General features: G+C 32.2%; 1 protein-coding gene across 11 annotated transcripts in view; it reads left to right on the top strand.

The window, feature by feature from the left end:
• The window catches only part of ADGRL3 (adhesion G protein-coupled receptor L3), a 560,304-nt gene that overhangs the window by 425,607 nt on the left and 114,642 nt on the right, over nt 1-20,055 (top strand). For 10 of the 11 annotated variants that reach the window (XM_032459457.1, XM_032459461.1, XM_032459445.1 and 7 more), the window contains 2 exons: nt 3,613-3,738; nt 10,166-10,262. In XM_032459457.1, the coding sequence (XP_032315348.1) occupies nt 3,613-3,738; nt 10,166-10,262 (223 nt within the window). Of the gene's footprint in view, nt 1-3,612; nt 3,739-10,165; nt 10,263-12,561; nt 12,604-20,055 lie in introns of all 11 variants that reach the window. The other variant, XM_032459446.1, reaches the window with a different exon arrangement.

Raw genomic sequence — 20,055 nt, 5'->3', positions numbered from 1 at the left:
GCTTTAGTTTGATGTAGTGCAATTCATTACTTTTGCTTTGTTGCTTGTGTTTTTGATGTCATATCCAAAAAATTATCACCAAGACCAATGTCCAGGAGCTTTCCCCCTATGTTTTCTTCTAGGAGTTTCATGGTTTCAGGTCTTACATTTAAGTCTTTAATAGATTTTAAGTTAAATGTTGTGGGTGGTAGGGGTTCAATTTCATTCTTCTGCATGTGGTTATCCAGTTTCCCTAACACCATTTATAGAAGAGAATGCCTTTTTCCCATTAATTATTCATGACCCCCTTGTCAGATATTAGTTGACTGTTTATGCAAGGGTTTATTTCTTGACTCTTGAGCTGTTCCTTTATCTATGTGTTTATAATGTACCATACTGTTTTGATTACTATAGCTTTGTAGTATAGAGTGAAGTCAGAAAATGTGCTGTCTCCAGCTTTGTTCTTGCTCAGGGTTGCTCTGGCTATTTGGGGTCTTTGGTAGTTCTGTACAAATTTTAGGATTGTTTTTTCTATATCTGTGAAAAATATCATTGGAATTTTTATAGAGATGCATTGAATCTATAGACAGCATTGGGTCATATGGACATTTTAACAATTTTACTTCTTGTAGGAGGTTTTTCTAAAGCCATCTGATTGAATTTCAATAATATACTCATTTTAAAGTAGTTGCTCCTATGATTAGAGAATTATGAAGTATTTTATTTTTGAGATATTTTGTTTTATTAGATTATTTGTTGATCAACTCAACTCATTAACAAAAATCAAACTTTGAGTTGTCACTCCTTTTTGAAATGTGGATTGCATGATTGTGTCACCAGTGTCTCCACTGGTGACATTAAAATTGTTACTTTTTCTTTTGTTATGCACTCAATTATGTGATATATCTCAGAGGGTTTCATAATTATTTTATTTCTGATCAGAGAGTATAAAACAAATATTCTATTGGTCAGGTGTATTTTCTTTCCTATCTTTATATATTCTAGGACAACCTCACATTAAAATAGTAAGATGCAGTATTTGATTGGGGTAAGATGGAGTATCATGTGAAATATTGGATTGCAATAGACAAATGATTGAGCAGTCAAATAGCTTTTATTGTAATCTAAAGAGAAATATCTCGTGGACATTGTCCATGTTATTTTGTTCTCTTCTTTTTAAAATACATGCTTACCATTTCAAATCATAGAAAAATAAAATCAGTAATGATTCAGTAAATAATCTAGCTAAATGTGGGACTTGGCTTCACCAGATATCTAGATTTACTGACTGTTTATATAATCAGTTCAGAACATTTAACTGCTGTTCATAAATGTAAATAGTCCATGATGAATTCCTGTGGATTATACACTATTGCTGCCTTTGTAAGTAACAGGAAGGGGGGTGGGTCTCTTTCTCTCCTCTCTTTCTGTCTCTCTCCCCCCCAAAATATATGTTTAGATTATTAGACCATTAGATCATTTCATTAGAAACCACGTTCTCTTCTAAGAAGAAAAATATCTCTTGCTGAGTATATTAGGAAAAAAGAAAGTGGGATGTAGGTTATGATCAAAGTTTAGGTTCTTGGAGAGGCATCATAAATTCAGTACAAGTTGTAATTGATAGTACTTATTTTCAGGTGGAGATTATTTTAAGCTTCTTCAAGTTCTAATTAAATGTTTGTCCTTATTTTTTCCAGAGACAAAGAGGGAGATAATCTCTTACTTTAATAATAATATTAATAAAATATAATGCCTTATGTTGGTCTTATGTAAATACTGGAAATGTGGCATTTTAGTAAGACTTTTCTGACCATAGAGCATCTATGAGATTTGGATTTTTTCACATAAGGCACATCACTTACCTTTTCAGTCTTTCAGTTCACTTTCATTACTTAATCTATTCAGTGTTCTTACCTATAAAACGTAGGTAATAATTATTTCCCAGAATCATTTAGAGGGAGGGGCCTAGCACAGTTCTTAGCAAATAGTGGTTTAAAAGCAGATGCTTCTTCATCTCACCCTCCCAAACTCACATATCTTGGACACACACACAAGTTAGCACGGACTTACTTTCTTTTAAAAAATAAATAAAATATGAATTAGTAAACAGTGGATAAAAATAATTATTTCTAATTATTGATAAATGTAGCATAGAAGAGACTGATTGGAAAACACATTAATATAATTAAAATATATTTAAGAATATGTAATTTGGGCATTACCAATCAGAGAAAGGCCTCAAAGATTAGCACATCATGCCTCTCTGTTTTACTCATGCTGAATGCCTCTTTTTTCTTGTTTGTCCACTCTTTCAACTTCATCGTCTAAACTGACAAATTCCAACCTATCTTTTGAAGATTCCCTCAGAAGTCCTCTTCTCTGAGCCGCCTTCCTTGGCCCCCTACCTACTTCCAGTAGGCACTCCTCCTCCATGCTTTGATTCACCTGACTCTGTCTTTGTTCCTACCACATTATGTGCATTCAGTGAATGTGAGTTCTCCAGACAAATCTGAATATAGTTAATCTCTGATTTTGCTATATCTACAATAGAATGAACTTAATATGTTAAGATGTAATGTTTAATTTTAAATACTAATTTTAATGTAGCATTCATGCTTTTTTTTGCTTTTGACTCTAAATAGAGATTTCTCAAAAAAGCATATTTCTATAACTTTGTTTTAAATAGTATTACATTGTCACAATATATGGAAATATGAACTTAGGTGAAAGCAATAAAGAGCTAAGAATAACATATATATAGTCTTATTTCATAATTAATGTAAAATTTTGAATGTAAAACCAGTAAGTTGTCCTAGAATGTGTTTTTAGTTGATGAACATGTAATCAGTGATTATTTTTCTTGATGTTGATAGTGAAGGTGTGCTTTAGGGCAGTTACTTGTTTATTTCTATTATGTATTATTTGCCTAAATAGGCAGTAGTCAAAATTTTAAACATTATCCATGTTTTTTACTACAACCAGGATTAAGAATTTAATCACAGTGCTATAAAGAAAAGCAATCACATTTCTCTGTGGTTATTGACTAGAACTATTTTGAGGGAATAAATTTTAAATATTTTGAATTTTATATTCCCAAGTTGCAAATTTGACCTCCTTTAAGAGAAATGAATGTCTAAGAAATAGAAATTTAAAAGAAATGCTTGGCCGAACATGTTCTTTTTGCTCTGTTCTGTCTTAAAATTCTGTCTCCTTCTTCCTTTCCCTCTTGTTTCTTCATCACTCTCCTCTCTAACTTTCTCACTATATTTCTGCATAAAGAACAGCTGTACCCAATAGGTGACTTCATATCAAATCTACGAAGCTAAAAATAGTGTCTTGAAGAGTCTTAAGTTTTTTTTTTTTTCAACTAAGAGATTGTATCATTATGGTGTGATTGGACACGTATGTGTGCACATGTTTTGAAAGCCTCCAATTATGCAAAATTTCAATCTTGACAGGATGAATATTGTCTTATAAAATATACGTAAAATGTATGCTGAAAACAGTTTCTTGTAACTGTAGGGCAAAAAATTATTGTATTAATTATCTAAAAATAAAACTCACATAGATTTTATACCACATTTTCTAGCTGAAATGATTTACTTGCTAACAGAAGTTAATATTTTTGACTAGGTACGAAAAGAATATGGAAAATGCCTGCGAACACATTGTTGTAGTGGCAAAAGTACAGAGAGTTCTATTGGCTCAGGGAAAACATCTGGTTCTCGAACTCCTGGGCGCTACTCCACGGGCTCACAGGTAAACAATGTTTGTTCATTAAAATGAAATGTCTCTAAAAAAAATAAAGTCTGTTACCTATATTATGTTATGAGTTTCTGTCCTTTCTTGATCAGATCTGTTTTCTATCCCATGTTTAACAAATTTACTCTTTTTGTTTCAGTGTGTCTCAAATGAGAATGGTCATGACACGAAATTTAAGAAACCAAAATTGCAAAAAATTTGTGAAATGTATAGTCTAAGTTTGCATAATAATTAATAATTTCAGAATGTTCCTAGTCAACTGAGTATAGAAGATGAGGAAAGGAATTTGGCATTTCACCCAAAGTTCGAAGGAAGTAACATTTTATATGTATGATTCTTGAGTTAATTTTTTCTTTTAACTAGCATAGCAATTCTTTATCACACACTGAAAATCCTTACTGATTAAATGATATGTTTAGTAAAATAACAGTTATAACTGGTACCATATTGTATGCTGGTAAGTTGAAGAACAAGTCAGGGCAATGAGAATCCCATAACAGCATCATTGATTTAACTGGTCTAAGTGCTACTCCCATCAGTCCTACAATAGATTTAGCAGCTGCATCATCCCTTACCAGGGAAATTTGAAACTTTGAGGGAACTTGTCTGCCATTTATCCCAGGCCACAGTGTCAGTTCAAATACTATTATGTAGAAATTTCAGCAAATCTAGGATGCTAAAATAAGCCAGGTAAATAAAAGACATAAGATTATGTGTTATGCATGAGTTTGAGTTCAGACTAGCATTTTTAAGACTGCATGGTTTGGTGGGAAAAACAGTCATTTTTTTTTCTGTTGCTAACTGAAATTTTCTGAAGGAGACCTTAACTTCATAAATAAAATTATAATCAAGAACTTAGTTTTTTTAAAACTCTTTTAGCTCCACCTATAAATCTATTTTTTATTTTGATAATTTTATATATAAAATAAAAAAGATGACTTCATTTGTTCTTTAATTAATTCCTAATTGGCTTGTAAATTTAATAGATAAAATTCTCCTAAACAGTTCCACCATTCATATCCATAGAAAATTAAATATCCTTGTAACTTTCACATATTACTTACAAATCTAACATATCTGATTCATTCAAACATATCCACTGTCAGACTGGACAGTTGTACACATCTAACTAGCACTTGAAAAACCTATAAATCAAAAATAGTGAACAATGTTCTCATAAACAAACACTTTCCTCAAACTAAAGGAATTCTCTTTTAAAATCTTACAAATAAAATTGCATATCTAATGTCAATCTAATAATTCCAACTGAAAATTTTAAATCTAATATATAACTGTCAAACTTATCAGACTATCTTAACACGTAAGCTAATAACCACGAAATATAATGATCATGAAACTTATTCCTACCCATAATTTACAATCACTAATAATTTGTATTTGTTTTAGTATTTCTATACCTTACTGAGGTTGCACAGTTGCAAATTGGGGGAAGGAGTGTACCAGCTTAGGTGCACTGAGATTTCTGAATTTCAGACTACCAAATTTGCCAGTTCGGAATCTGACGTCTCACATAAGGTAGGGGGCGCACCTGAATGATGCTTCCAGCATGAGTTCCTTATAATCCACTCCTTAATTTTCAACCTGATGATTCTTATCTCTCTTCTTGTCTCTCTTTTTTGTAACAGTCTTTTCCACAACTTTTAAACTGAAATTTCCGAGATTCTGTATGTCATTTAACTTGATTAGTTTCTGCATGCTTTTCATAAAACTGAGCTTATCAACCATCATCCTGTAGTCATTTTATTGACATATGCCCTTGATGAACAATAATATTTTGGAGTTTCATTTATTATGTTAGAACAGAGTTTTGCAATGTTTAGCATTACTTCTAAACTACAAGATAGGACAGTGCAGCTTAATAAAATAATCATAAATTTAATGGGTAGATAGACCTTGGATTGAATTCTAGCCTTGCCATATACCAGCTGTGACACAAGTTACTAAACCTCACTCTCCCTCGGTTTTTTCATGTGTAAAGTGGTGGTAGTAATACTGACTTCTTACGTTGTTAGGAAGACTGAACTAATGTATACAAAACAAAACAAATTGTAAATGCTCAACAAATTGGAGCAGCTACCACTTACTAGTGTCATTATTACAGAAACTATTTCAGGTATATATTTTAAAGCTGTGTCATTTTTTCACTTTTATAGTTATAACACCATAATTCTAATGTTGGGGGAAAAAACTTACATTGTTTCTTTATGCTCATTATAATACTAATTCTGATTAACTATGACAATCCAACCTATATAAAGTAATCGTTACTTAAATTCAGTCTGTTTAGGTAAAAATAATAAATATTTCATATTAGCTGTGAACTTCCATGAACAAAGTCTAGAATACTCACTGATATTAAGGTAAAATTCTGGGAGTATAGATGCCTTTTTCACATCAGAGAACTTCTAAAATAACAATCCTGAAATTTTTTATTAAGAAATAGTTTCTCTTATATAATGCCAAGCAGTCTTCTAAGCTCTGGAGATAAAATATTAAAAGACAAATAACTTCCCCTATGATCTGGAGCTTTCATTCTAGTTGTAAAAGGCAAAAAATGCATTAGCAAACAAATAAACCAACAGAGAATATCAGATTATGAGAGCTGGTAGAGAACCAAATATCTGTATCCCAAATAATGGGATACAGAACGTCCAGGTGGTTACTTGGATTAAGTGCTGGACAAAGACTATTTGGGGAGATGACTGGAAGGAAGTTCAGGGAAAGAGAACTCCAGGTGAGAGAACATCTCATATAAAGCCCTTAAGTGGGCAGAACTTGCAAATTCAGGAATAGGAAGAATGTCATTGGCTAAAGCAGTGAGAGAGTAAATGGGAGATGAAGTCAAAGATATTAGGTATTTGTAAGGGTATGGAAGTTTAGAATTTATTTTGATTATTGTAGAAAGCCAATGGGTCCATTTAGAAAAGGAAGTGACAGGAAATCACTCATGTAATAAAGATCACATGGCTAGTATGTAGGTAATGGAGGGGTGTGATTGGCAAGACTAAAAAGTAAAAATCCTCTCCACTGTTGGTTCCCATACCTACTTCCTGGTACTAACCACTTATAAAAGGTTGATAATACCCCTAACCACACAAATGTATATTCACAGAGATATGTACAGGATTGGTAGTGTGTTTGTGTATTTATAAAAACTATGGACTGAAGTATTGTCCTTTCCACTTTGACCTTTCATTAACTGTTCTGTCATTTATCTTTCATTTGTTTTACTGACTTTGTAGATGTATTTACTTTTATTATATGGTATTCAAAACATAAAATATGTAGCACATATTAAATTGTGAAGCATTGTAATAAAATCAACACCTGTGAACTCATCATCTACCTTAGGAAATAGAATGTTTTCCATTTGTTTTTCTCTTCCTGAAACCTCTCCCTAACTCATCCCTGTGCTTCCCTACCAGAGACACTCTACTAACTTTGTTCTTCATTTCCTTGACTTATTTGAATAGTTTATTCTTCTTCAAAAAAGATGTTGTTTACTCTGCCTTTTAAAAAATCTTTCTTTAAAATGATATCTTACTGTATATGTTCTTCTGTGACTTGCTTTTACTCACTCCCACATTCTAAGGCTTGTCTGGTTCATCCCATGAACATTTAAGTGCTGGCTCTGTGTCACACATACTATGTACTTTTCCTCTGCCTGTAATATTTTATCCTTTTCTCCTCTTCCTACTCAACGATTATTTGATATAGTGTGGGTACTTTTTAATCTCCTAGATTAGGAGCCAGATGACTGGATTCAGATATTGTTTATGCACTTACTTGAATCTGTGATATTGAACATCTTAACCTCTAAACCTCAGTTTTCTGATGAATAAAAGAATACCTACCTCAAGGAATTCTTGGGAGGTTTCAATGAGTGAATACATGAAAAATACATAGCATAGAACATAGAATTAATAGAAATATTTGAATATTATATATTTATATATATACTCATATATAATAATTACCATGTACTAGGCATTATTTCAGGTGTGTGATACATCAATGAACAAAAAAAGACAAAATTTCTGTTCTTCTAGACCCTCACACCTAATGCAGACATTGGACATTAAGTATTAGACATTAATGAGGGGAGTATAGCTCAGTGGTAGAGCACATGTTTAGAATGCACAAAGTCCTGGGTTCAATCCCCAGTACCTCCATCAAAAAAAATTGGACGTTAAATATAAATATAAGAATTAAGTACATTATAATAATACAGAGTATCATAGAATATAGTAATGATTCTAGGGTCAGAAATTGTAAAATTGGGTGGATGGAGTACAATTCTAAATAGGGTGATCTAGTGAGGTCTCTTTAAGGAGAAAATATTTGAGTAAAAATTAAAAGAGATGAAGGAGTTATTCATACCAGTATCTGGGAAAGGAGCACCCGAGACAGAAGAAACAATTGTGCAAAGCCTAAGGCAGAAGCATGCTTGGCATGTTAAGGAACAGCATGGAAACAGGTGTGGCTAGCCCAGGTAGGAGAGACTAACAGACGATAATAATAGAAGATAATAGAGGCAGTTCAAATAAATGTCACCTAACAACGATCATAATTCCATCAACTCTCAGTTGAGATGTCACTGCTTCAGTGCAGTGTTTGCAGATTTTCTAGACAAGGACATATTCCTTTATAATGTGTACTTAAGATGTCTCCAAAATTATGTAGGATAATAAACATTAACAAAAGCACACAAAATATAAATGTATGGCACTGTGATTTATCACCCTTCCCCAGGTCGAATTGGGAGTACCTCAGAAACCCTTTGACCTGTTCTCAATCATCCACCTCAAAACATAACCACTATCTTAACTTTGAACAGCAGTTCTTGTTTTGCATGTATTTGGTACTTTTTCAAATGAAATTATTCTGTACATATCCTTTTATGTTCTCCTTCTTTCCTTGGACATCTGTATTGCTTTTTAATTTTCATTGCTGTATATTATTTGATAATTTATTCATCTCTTCTGCCATTAATAGTTATTTGGGTTCTTCACAGTTTTCAGTGATAATAAGTAATGCTTCTGTGGAGATTTGTGGGTACATGGACTTCTGCATTATTTCTGTTAATTAATATTTGATTAATCTGTCACTTACTGGTCTAGCAGTTCCATGAAAGTAAAGGTGGTTTGTGTTTGCCTTTCCCCTTTGTAGTTCCTAGATTAGTATTTGGCATGTGGTAGAAAGGAATTAATATTTTTAATTAACTAACTAATACAACAAATATAAGAGATTTGTCTCCAGTATTTCAGTTTGAAGTGTTGGAATATTTTTCAGTAGAAACATTTTTCTAGTGCTCAAGGTCTAAATCCTGCAGTGGTTTTCTTATTGTACTCTGATTAGTTTTGCTGTTTATGTATGTGTTTGCTGACCTATGTAACAATGTAGACAATATTTCTGAAGAATAAACTTGTCCCAAAACTTATAAAAGTAGTTGTCTAATATTTTAAGGTTAGATACTCCTATTATTCAAAGAGTTCAAATATATTTGGACTATAACCCATTTGTGAGCTTGATTTCCCCATTGCTACTAGTAATAGTTGTTATAACTTTTTTATCTTTGGAAAAGCTTCTAAAAATATTTTGTTTCTTGGTCACAAGATTGTTAATACTCAATAAAATAGCAAAACAATAAACCAGAAAAAAAAAGCCCCCAAAAATGGAAAAATATTACACTGCTTTCTTGAATTATCCAACACTTAGAAAATTGAATTTGAGAATATATATAATGATGTAAGAATTTTCAGTTCTGTATAAAACTTCCTACTGTGAAGAAATGAATAAAGATGAATCGACTTCCTTTATCTCCTTCAAAAGAAAGAAAAGTCAAGATAGTATGTAACCTGTAAAATTACATTGGTCTTCTTACAAAATTTATGGAAAATGTTGAGTTTAGTAGCATTTGGGTAGTAGTCCGTGTTCTTTTCTTACCAAACTACTTCTCGCAAGATTCCGATTTCTTAAGCTAAATCTTTTGTTAATAAAACTGACAATTTAATGCATTAAGTATCCCATTCCCATAAAAGTTACAATGAAAATAATTAGTTTTACTTTAGAAATTACAATTATTAAATTCTGTCTAGGACACATTTTTATGTATATTAAACATATTTAAAGAAGAATAGTACATTACATTTATTCCTTTTAAAGAGCTGTAATTATTTCTGGTATAAGCATTTAAGAATACTCTCAATGAGAACCAGTTATCATCATTAATGTAGTTTCTGATATTCTCATGCTACTCTATTACAAGCATGTAGAAGTTGTATATTTGCCATATGCCAGACATCTAGGTCTCCTCTAACTATAACAGAAACAAAAAAGAGTAATTTGTGTGAAAATTCACCACATGGTGAGTTCATTTCCTTTTTTCCCTTTCCCCATCCAGAGCCGAATTCGTAGAATGTGGAATGACACGGTCCGAAAGCAGTCAGAGTCTTCCTTCATTACTGGAGATATAAACAGTTCAGCATCACTCAACAGAGGTAATTAGAAATGATTGTTCCTACTTATTCTTTTTGTGATTATTTTAAGAAGTTCTTAAATGCATTGCTTTATTTTTAACTTCTGGACCTTGTTCCATGTGATAGGAATTTTGCAGGAGTATAAAACCTAGTTGAGTGTAGCAGTGAGTCTCATTATTCATAAGTCTTTCTTTTTCAATCCTGAATTTTCAGGAAATCTTTTCTAAAGAGAAGTGTAAAAACGAGCAACTTTTTTCTTTAGTCATCTGCCACCGCTATAAACCGGTGAGCTGTCAGGCCTCACTGAAAGCAGTGGAAGTGGGCAATTATGTGGCCGTATAGTCCGCTGAGCATCGTAGAGTTCCACATTGTCCCAGATACAGAGCAATTTCACAGTCTTTGTGGAAGCAAAATTATACTGTCTAGTACATACTTCAGGCAACCTGTGTATTGGGGGAAAAACCACATCTAATCTTAATATCAAAAAGACTTGTCCAGACAATATTGGATATTTAAAGATTCAGGAGAAGAAAACATATAAATGATTTTTTTGGTGTGTATGTACTTCTAGTTAAAATGCTTCTAGGAGCATCATTTAGATCTTGCAAATGAAATTTCCTGATGTACTGTTCTGTTTGTGGTTGATTTTTTTATTCTCTCTCTCTCCTCCCTTCCTCCAGCACCTACCAGCATGTGTGTGTGTGTGTGATTAGAATTAAATTGGCTGCTATAAAAATGAGTTGATAGAATATTTGTGGAAAGCTGGAGTACACTACAGTTAGTGCTCGGAAATCTTTAGAATACAGTTTTATCTGGAGGTGGGGGGTGGTGTTCGTATGAGCATATGCTAATCCCAGTGTCCTAAGAGAGAGTTTTTTAATGTATATATTCAGTGGTTACTTTTATGATCAATATCGTTTTTTTTTTTTCTTACCTCCAAACTAGAATTATTTGTTTGTTTTAAACTTGTTTCTGTCAGCTTTTTGTTATACTGAATGCTACTTAGAAACAAATAATTTAACAATTACAACTTTGATACAGGGATTTGCCCACTTATCCATATTACGTATAATCTTGATTGACTTTCATACGTTATTTGTGGCAGTGATGTAGTAACTATAATCTAGTGTTGATGCTAAATTGTCTACATCACTTTTGCTTAAGTAAGGAGAGTGAGTGCAAATATTTCTCCACATATGAAGAAAATACATTAAAATAAAACAGTTACCTTCTTGTACTTTGTTTCATTTTTAGTTTGTTTTCAATAATTTCTCTCAAGTATTCTTCTCTTTTAAAGTATTTTTTAATGGTTAGTTTGTGAAAATTTATTTAAATATGAATACTCAACTTTTTTGACATACTTTCCAAATCATAGACAACAAATTGCTTACAAATGCTTCCAATGTTTAGGAATTCATTTTCTTTCACACTGACAGATTTTCTTTTTTCTTTAAATAATCTCATACATAGGAAATTTACAGTATGTTCCTAGAAAAACTTTTCTCATTAATAGGATTTATTATTGGAAGTATCTTGCATCTAATGATCACAGCAACCATAGAATAAGTGTTTAAACAAAAGATGAAAAAAATATGATTTTAATGATGCAGTTTATTTGCCTACTGTGAAGATGGAGAAAATATGTAAAATAACTACTTGGTCTAGCATTATGATTTATGTAAATTTATCTAAATTTATATAAACTTAGCAAGGTATGTAGCTTTATTAAAAACTATTTTAAATGAATAATTTTTATGACCTTGATTTTAAGGTCGGTCACATTATGTAACATTGCAGTGTTCTTTTTAGTTCCTTCTCAAAAATTTCATCAACTTGGAATATGTGATATGTGGATGAATAGGTCAGTTTGAAATAGATTTAAATAAAATAGTTATTTTATATTGTCTGATCATATGTTTAAATGCTTTTAAAAATCTTTAGCTTTAAAAGGTATTTCTTAAAGTTATTGAAGAAAGGGTATAAAAATTTCTTGGAACATCCAACAAGTTATTTTAATGATGGCTTAGGGGAGGGTTTAAATTGAATTTATGATTTGGAGTATGTCCATGCAGTGATCTTGTCCTTCAGGATACATATTCTTCCTTTCACATGGTGACTTTAATGGTGGTAGACATCACAGTGGTCTTCCTGATCTCCTACATTAATTTCCCAGTTCCCCCAAGTCAGTAACTCCTCGTTTTATTCTCATCTCATTATTTTTTATCTTAGATGAGTGCCGTACTTTAAAATTTTATTTCTTCATATTATATCTCTAAAACTAGCCTTTAACCTCCTTCTTTAATCTTGTCTTATTTCCCAGGGTCCTATCTTCCCTGCATTCAGGCGTGTGTATCATATTTAGGTAGGTGGCATCCAAGATTCACCTTTCCAGATAAACTTCAGTCACCTCAGCAACATAATTATTCACATCTATTTATTCAAAAGACTATATTGTCTATTATTCAAATAAAACCTTTAGGCATTGCATTTTTACATCATCATATGTTCTAACTTCCCATTCCTTCTTAGTTTCTTACAGCTGGAATTATTTTATTTAATTCAAACTCCATTTTCTTTTTTTTGTAAGTTAGATATATTAAATCTCATGTTTGTCTTTGGAATACTTCCGGTCTTTGAAAACTATAAGAATTTGTCTAAAAATTAGTCCTATTTTCACTTTAGGGTTTCTTTCCTATTCATACCACTGCCTAATTCATCAAAAGAATAATTATTTTAAAATTCTGTATGTCTTATCATCTATTCTTCCAAATAAGAATCCATCATTATCATCTTTGGGATTCATTAAGAATAAATCATCCACCATACAGTGCAGAAATCTGTCTCAATAGTTTTTATTTTTTTTAATCATCTCTAATATTCTGTTCTTAAACCAACTTGTTGCATCCTGTGTATCAGATTACTTGTTTAGATATCCCAGTGTGATTAACTTGGTTACTATTGAAATTTTTCTCCTTGGAATCAAGCAAGACCTTGGAAGATTTATCGATAATTTTCAACTCATGTAACCATTCTTACATATTCTCTTTGAGACTTTGTTATTTGATCACCTCATCTCTTTAAAACCTTTTATTACATTTGTCCTTTGAATATCTATAGTTATGAAGATGTTTCCAAGTGTTCCCTGTACATTTGAAAATATTTTTCTTCTGTTGACTTGCTTGCTCCAATGCTACACACCTATGCAAATCCAGAGTTCTTTGGAGCCAATACCCATAACCCCAGGACTACCAACCATCAAGTTTACTTCACCTGTGCCACTGTATACACAGGTAGGAGGTTTTTGAGAGCCTTAAGGTGATGGTTCATTACAGAGGGTTTCAAGGAAAGTTAACTCTAATTCAAACCCAAGTTTCACAAACGCCACAGAAAGATTTGTTTATTTAAATATACACTGTTTGCACATACCTTGATGTCAGTCCTCAATCCCCAAGCTCCTCCCAGGCCACTGGAAATCTAATCCAAATTTCTAGTAGCTTCAACTTCCTAGTGATAGTAGAAACAATTCATAGCTATAGTAATCTTTCCCACCTGTATCTCCTACCCATAATCCCTGCTGGCTAAACCACATTCTGAATCATTTAGATTAACGATACCTGTAAAACTTGAGTTTGATCCCAAAATGAAGCATTTGGGGAGACATTTCTCTGGTGGTTCAGTTCATTGTTACACACATTTCCACTCTGTTTGCAGATTTATATAGAAATTGGGATACTTTCTGTAATTAAATTTTATTAGACTTTATCATCATGAATAATGTAATTGCATTTCCCATTTTTTTGAATTTGATAAATAGAACTGACATCAGAAATTTCAGTTTAAAATCAGATTTTGCTAGGTAGCTTCTACAAATATGGTATTGTTGTATGAATTGCAAAAAGATGCCCCCCCCCCCCCACCCCAAGCTGTGCATTGCAAAAATGTGCCCCATCTGAGTGGCAGAACTGGCAAAAAGGCACTTCTCCTTCTGAAACTATAACTTGGCTAGCATTGTGAGTTTTTATTTACCCCTGCCTCCAGTCCTCCTTCTCATCAACCTCCCACACAAATTAATGCAATAGAGATTTTTACACATGGAGAATTGATCTGCAAAGCTATATATATTTAAGCCCAATTTAAGTGTTACATGACAGAATAATGTCTGATTTGTAGGTGTGTAGCACTTATTTGTTAATACTGACAAATTCTCCTTTCAAGGTTCAGATTTATGTTAATCTACACATGCATTCTCAGTAAATTTAAATAATTAGCAAAATTATGATGACCTATGGCAACCTTGTCATAATTTTTAAGGGTAAATTTTAGTTCTCAGTGGCACAACTGTCTACTGAAAGTTGACCTCAACTGTTAGCAGCGTTGTTGATACAAAGGAGAAAAGTGCCATCAAATAGACGTTTGCAAATAGTCGAGTTACTTGTTGCAGTTTTGCCTAGCAGTTTTGTGAATGGAGTTTGGTAAATTGCTCAACTTCTCAGTGTCTGTGCAATAGAGATGTAAATAGTACCCACTTCAGAGGGGCCTTGAGTGGGCTGAGTTAGTATATGTTAATTGCTTACAACAGTGACAGGAATATAATAAGTACTATTATTATTATTATTATTATTATTATTATTATTTTATTAAGAAGTTCACTTATATTTTCTAACAAATGAAAACTGGTCCTTGGCAGTGATTTCAAGTAATCAGATATTAAGATTCATCTTTCATTACTGAAGATTTCCTTTCCTTTTTTATTTTCTACTAATAGGTGGGAGGAATGATGTGGTTACCTGAATGTCAAAAGAAATAATAATTTACCTAAGATGATGTTCCCCTTGAGGCTAACAAAAAGAAATAAACTAATAAGACTTGAATTGTCTCTTTTAAATTAGAAATTAAATGCAAATTACATCTGCCTAGTTGTACTTCCACTTTTGATTTATAACTATACTTCAGCATTGAAGAAATAAAAGTAAAATACTTCTTCTCCTTACCTGAGAGAACAATATAAGCAGACACTGGCTTCCTTTCCTCCAAGCCCCATCCTACCACTTCAGAAGCATAGCGAGCACTAGTTCAATTCAGACAACCGTGCTGAACACCCCGCTGTGTAGCAGAATAGGGATGTGATCCCTTCATTCCCTTTTTAAACTCATGTCTTCCCAGAGCCTGTATTGTCTTTCCCAGGAGGATGGTCACTGGGGCAGAAGAAACTTCACAGTAAATCACCTGCCATCTCATTGATATTCAGGCTACTAAACATAGTTTGATTTTATGTTTGTAAGGAAAAATACAAATGAAAAAGTGTAAGTGGTGTTTCACTGCAGTTAATGATTCTGTGAATTAAAGCTACTCATTCACTCCACCTTATTAATGCCAGTAAATATAATTTGACTTATATGCATAAAATATATCATATCTCCCCCAAAACCTTGCCGTTTTGAATGATTATAAAATCATTGGTTGTAAATAGAAACCAGATCCTGATATAATCTGACATCTATTTGTGGAATTTTAGAAACAGTTAATGATATGCCTAAGAATAGTTGCATGACTAACAAATTAGGGTAGCCTGTGTAACAAATTACTTTTTGTTATGAACAAATATTGCAATGATATGAGTGCAAATACAAGAAGTAGCCTATGGCATGGACATGTTTTGCATTTGAGATTCACCTTTGTGTTCTTTATATTCTTGATTGTAAATGAGGCAACAGTATTTTCTGTGTTAATTTCTTTCCTTTGATGTGTCCTCAATAAAGACATAATCAGAAAATGTACAATAAAATAAGGAACTCCTCTGTTTTAGGAAAATCAGTTTAATACACAAAAGCAAAATATGTACAGATTTTAAAAGTGAAATGCTGCATCAAATAGATAATTAAACACTGCTATTAATGTCCTGATTCCCAACTCAAGGAGACCAAATAATTTTCAGAATGAACTCTTCTTGCAAAATGAAATATATTAAACATTGATTTCTAGTCAGTCAGGGGCAAATGTTCTTACTATAAGTTATTAGCAAGAACTGAAAAAAAAACTTAAAATGCTTGCCCTAGTAAGACCTTTTTATGTTTTGCTTTTAACTTTGTCTCTGTTACGAATTCTTCAAACCATTCAACCTCTGACAGCCAACTATACAATAGTAAACATTCTTTTAATTTATTACTATTATTATAGCTTTCAAAGATCCCTTCACAAAGAGGGCTATTTATGTAGAGTAGGTTCCTCACTTTTATGGTTTATTATTCTATTGCCCTTATTGCCTTGTATATAGTTAACTGTATCTCTTACCTCTTTATTAAAAATCAAACAAACCATAGTGAGATACTTTGATAACTTCTAAATATAGTGCTATAGAACATTTCCAGTTAGTTTTGGAATATTACTTTTGCTTTGTATAGGTTGCTGAGGATGTAATTCTAAACAGCATCTTTTTTTGAGAACTAAATGTGGATACTCCAGCTTATCTTCAGAAATGACTGGTATTCTTTTCTCTGATAGGACAATATGCCTCTTTATAATCTTGATCAGTTTGCGATGTCTGCTTTAGTGTGTATGGCTGTCATTTACCTATTTTACACTGCTCGTTATTTGTTATCCATTATCTTATGTCCATGAAGAACCTGGGTTTCTTGGTAGCTTGTCCAAAATCATATGGCTAATAAAGATGAAATCTAGATTCCGAACAAGATCTTTCTGATCAAAAAGCCCTACTTACAGTAATAAAAATGTTCACTCTTTTCTTATGATGATAGTTTTTCATGAAGCTTGCTGAAGATTAGAATTAAGATATTTTCCAAGAATGTATTTCAGAGTGATTTTTATCACCTTATATGGAAATAAGATATTCTTAAAGCACAATTATTCACATCTTTATTTCTTAATTTCCTTGATGTGCTGTTCATTTCTTTCTACTTTATTTTCTTCAAAGTATAGTTCTTTAGTGTGGATCCATCCTATTCATTTAGGGAAAGGAAAGCTTTAGAATATTCTGAATATATGGGGAGATAAATTGACCAGTTACATTTCTTTTACAAAGCTATTCATTATGGAATAGGCTGAATATACTATACATAACTGTCCAATTGTGGGACTTAAGTTGCAAGAATTTTATAATCCTTCTTCTCTCCTGGAAGTTCCCAAATACCAAAAAACTCAAGATGTTTTATTAGATACTTTTATCTTGAATTTTCCATTTTTTGTATTTTAGTAAAAGGATGAACATTTTGGTCAGAGCAAAGATTGTGTTAAAAAATCAGGTACATAGTTTTTGCCTGTAATCATTTAGTAATAGAACCAAAGATACAACTTTCCAAAATCTTTGTGCTCCTGAATTTCATATTCCTTGAAACTGTCCTCTCTCCGGACAATGTAATAATGCCTCGAACAAGTAGGAAATCTATTTGAGTTGACTTCAGATAGGTAGTGATAATATTATAAATTAAACTTATAACTTTTATATGCCACTTCCAGTTTTAATAAAAACTATGAAATGTCTTATATTCAAAATTTAGAAACAAGCAAAACCAGATTGTACCTCTCACTTGGAAAAATATTCCTACTGTATTATAAACATAAAGGTTGTGATGATATAAATACAGTATATAATATACAAAGTTGACTTACAGAGAAATCACTTTTTGAAATTATTTTTTTCTAAGAAATAGATTATATTAACCTGTATGTTGTATCTTGAAAGTGAAAGTGGCCCTATTAGGAAAAAAGGATACTTAAGTTGCCCTCACTGGTAATTGTGTAGTATCCAAGTAAAACAGCCCCTGCTGGAGGCTTGCACTTGCATAGTTCAACCTTACATACTGCACACCATGTAAAAGTAAGTGTTTATGTGATACCCTCCTATGATCTCCATAATAGGTTTTCCTCATAATTTATTATTAAGGAGTGTGGGTGCTTCAAAAACTAGGACAAGTTACCACCACATTCATAGAAAGTAATTTACAACCTCAGAAAATCACTGGAGAATTAAGAAGGATTTAGGATGATATACAGATTGAAGGAAGAGAATTAGTCTTGATGTAGAAAAATAGAAACAGTATGTTTCCTGAAACAACCTCAGTCTCAACAGAGCAGAGCTGATTATGATTATATGACAAAATAAGCCTTCTCTGAACAGCATCATCAAGACTTTTTATTCATAGATACCTTGTTTTAATTCATACCTACTTTTCTCAGGCATACTTTTTTCAAATAAAGTTTCGAATTTAAAATTCTGGTTTAAGCCAGGATAGACTTTCTGCATGTGAGCTCATATAATTTGCACGATATAAGAAAATACACCAATACAGAGCAGAGAATTATGCAGAAAGTTTTATTTTCTTCAAATTGGTAAAATATTTTATATTTTTAAATAGTTATTATAATTTATTTGTTCTGAGGTTTCTTTTATTCAGCAAAAATGCAAACTAGTGTGTGATTTACAAATAAATACAGCTATGGGAATGCCTACATACCACGTACTACATACTAATTCTTACTGAAAAGAACTGTGGTTTACTTCCATTTATCCTGTGGTTAAGTGCATGGCCCATTATCTTTAGGCTCAGTATTCTTTGTTTTGAATACTATACCATTGTATTTAAAATGCCCAAGTTAAAAGCACACAGAAATACATGCCTTTGAACACAAAAGATGAGTTTTCCAGATGAATGACTGAGTAGTATAGTTCATCATTTCCACTGTAGACCAGCCACTTCCTATATTGTGAAGCAAAGATTCATCGAGAATTCTGAGTTGCAATCCACAGTCAGAAAACCAAAGATCTCTGAGCAGCTCTGTAATTATGGAAAAAAATAACAGTGAATATCTAATGGCATCAGTTTCTTCATACGCAATGCAACTGGGTTGTGTTGCATTTCATGGCAAAAAAAAAAAAATATGTGTTGTGTGTGTATGTATATATAAAATACTTTAAAGCTTAGAAGAAGATATATCTTAGATTTTAGGCTAAAGAAGGGATTCTTAAAAAACAAAATAACAAAATAAGAAAGATCATAAACTGTAAGAAAACTACAGAAAAGATTCTTATCTCAAAATTTAAACAGTACTCAAAACAGGTGAGCTACTGGAAGGAAGTAAAACAACACGTGTAACAAAATGTTAGTGACTACATTGTACAAAGAATGTCTACAAATCAATAAATAAAATTCAGTAACCTAAAATGTATCTGGGCAAAAGATAGGAACAGGCAATTCACAGAATGGGGAACCCTTACAGCCAATAAACAAACGAAAAGTTACACCATCTCTCTGGTAGTCAGGAAAATGCAAAGTGTAACAGTAATAAGAGATTTTTCATACTCAGTCAAATTGGCAAAATCAGTCTGACAATACCAAGCCCTAGCGAGAATTTAAGAAATATACAGTTTGTGGAAGTGTGAATTGATACAAACACATCTGATAGCATTTTGGCAATATATTGTAAATTGAAAACGTGGACAACATAATACCCAGTAATCTGACTTATAAGTATTGATTGTAGAAAAACTCATGTATCTGGGCAAGAAGACACGTATAAAGCTAATTAGTGCAAAATAAGAGAGACTAGAATAGGTAATTTCTAGGGTTCCCAATTCTAAAGCTCTGAATTTATATATTAAAATACAGGCAATACCTCTGCATCCAGAATACTTTGTTTTATACTGAGCTAACAATAATGCAGTCTGTACTCTGGAGAAAAGTTGTCATTGAAACCCATATTAATATATTCCCAGTGAATGAATTAGCTATTAAAAGAAGCTAAAGTATCTCTGAACCATTTGAAAGAAATTTAATAGGCAGGTTGATTAAAATTTAAT

The sequence above is a fragment of the Camelus ferus genome, chromosome 2 (assembly GCF_009834535.1).
Source record: "Camelus ferus isolate YT-003-E chromosome 2, BCGSAC_Cfer_1.0, whole genome shotgun sequence".
Lineage (NCBI taxonomy): Eukaryota > Metazoa > Chordata > Mammalia > Artiodactyla > Camelidae > Camelus > Camelus ferus.
Note: the sequence above shows the minus strand (reverse complement) of the source record. Positions and strands in the feature narration are given on the sequence as shown.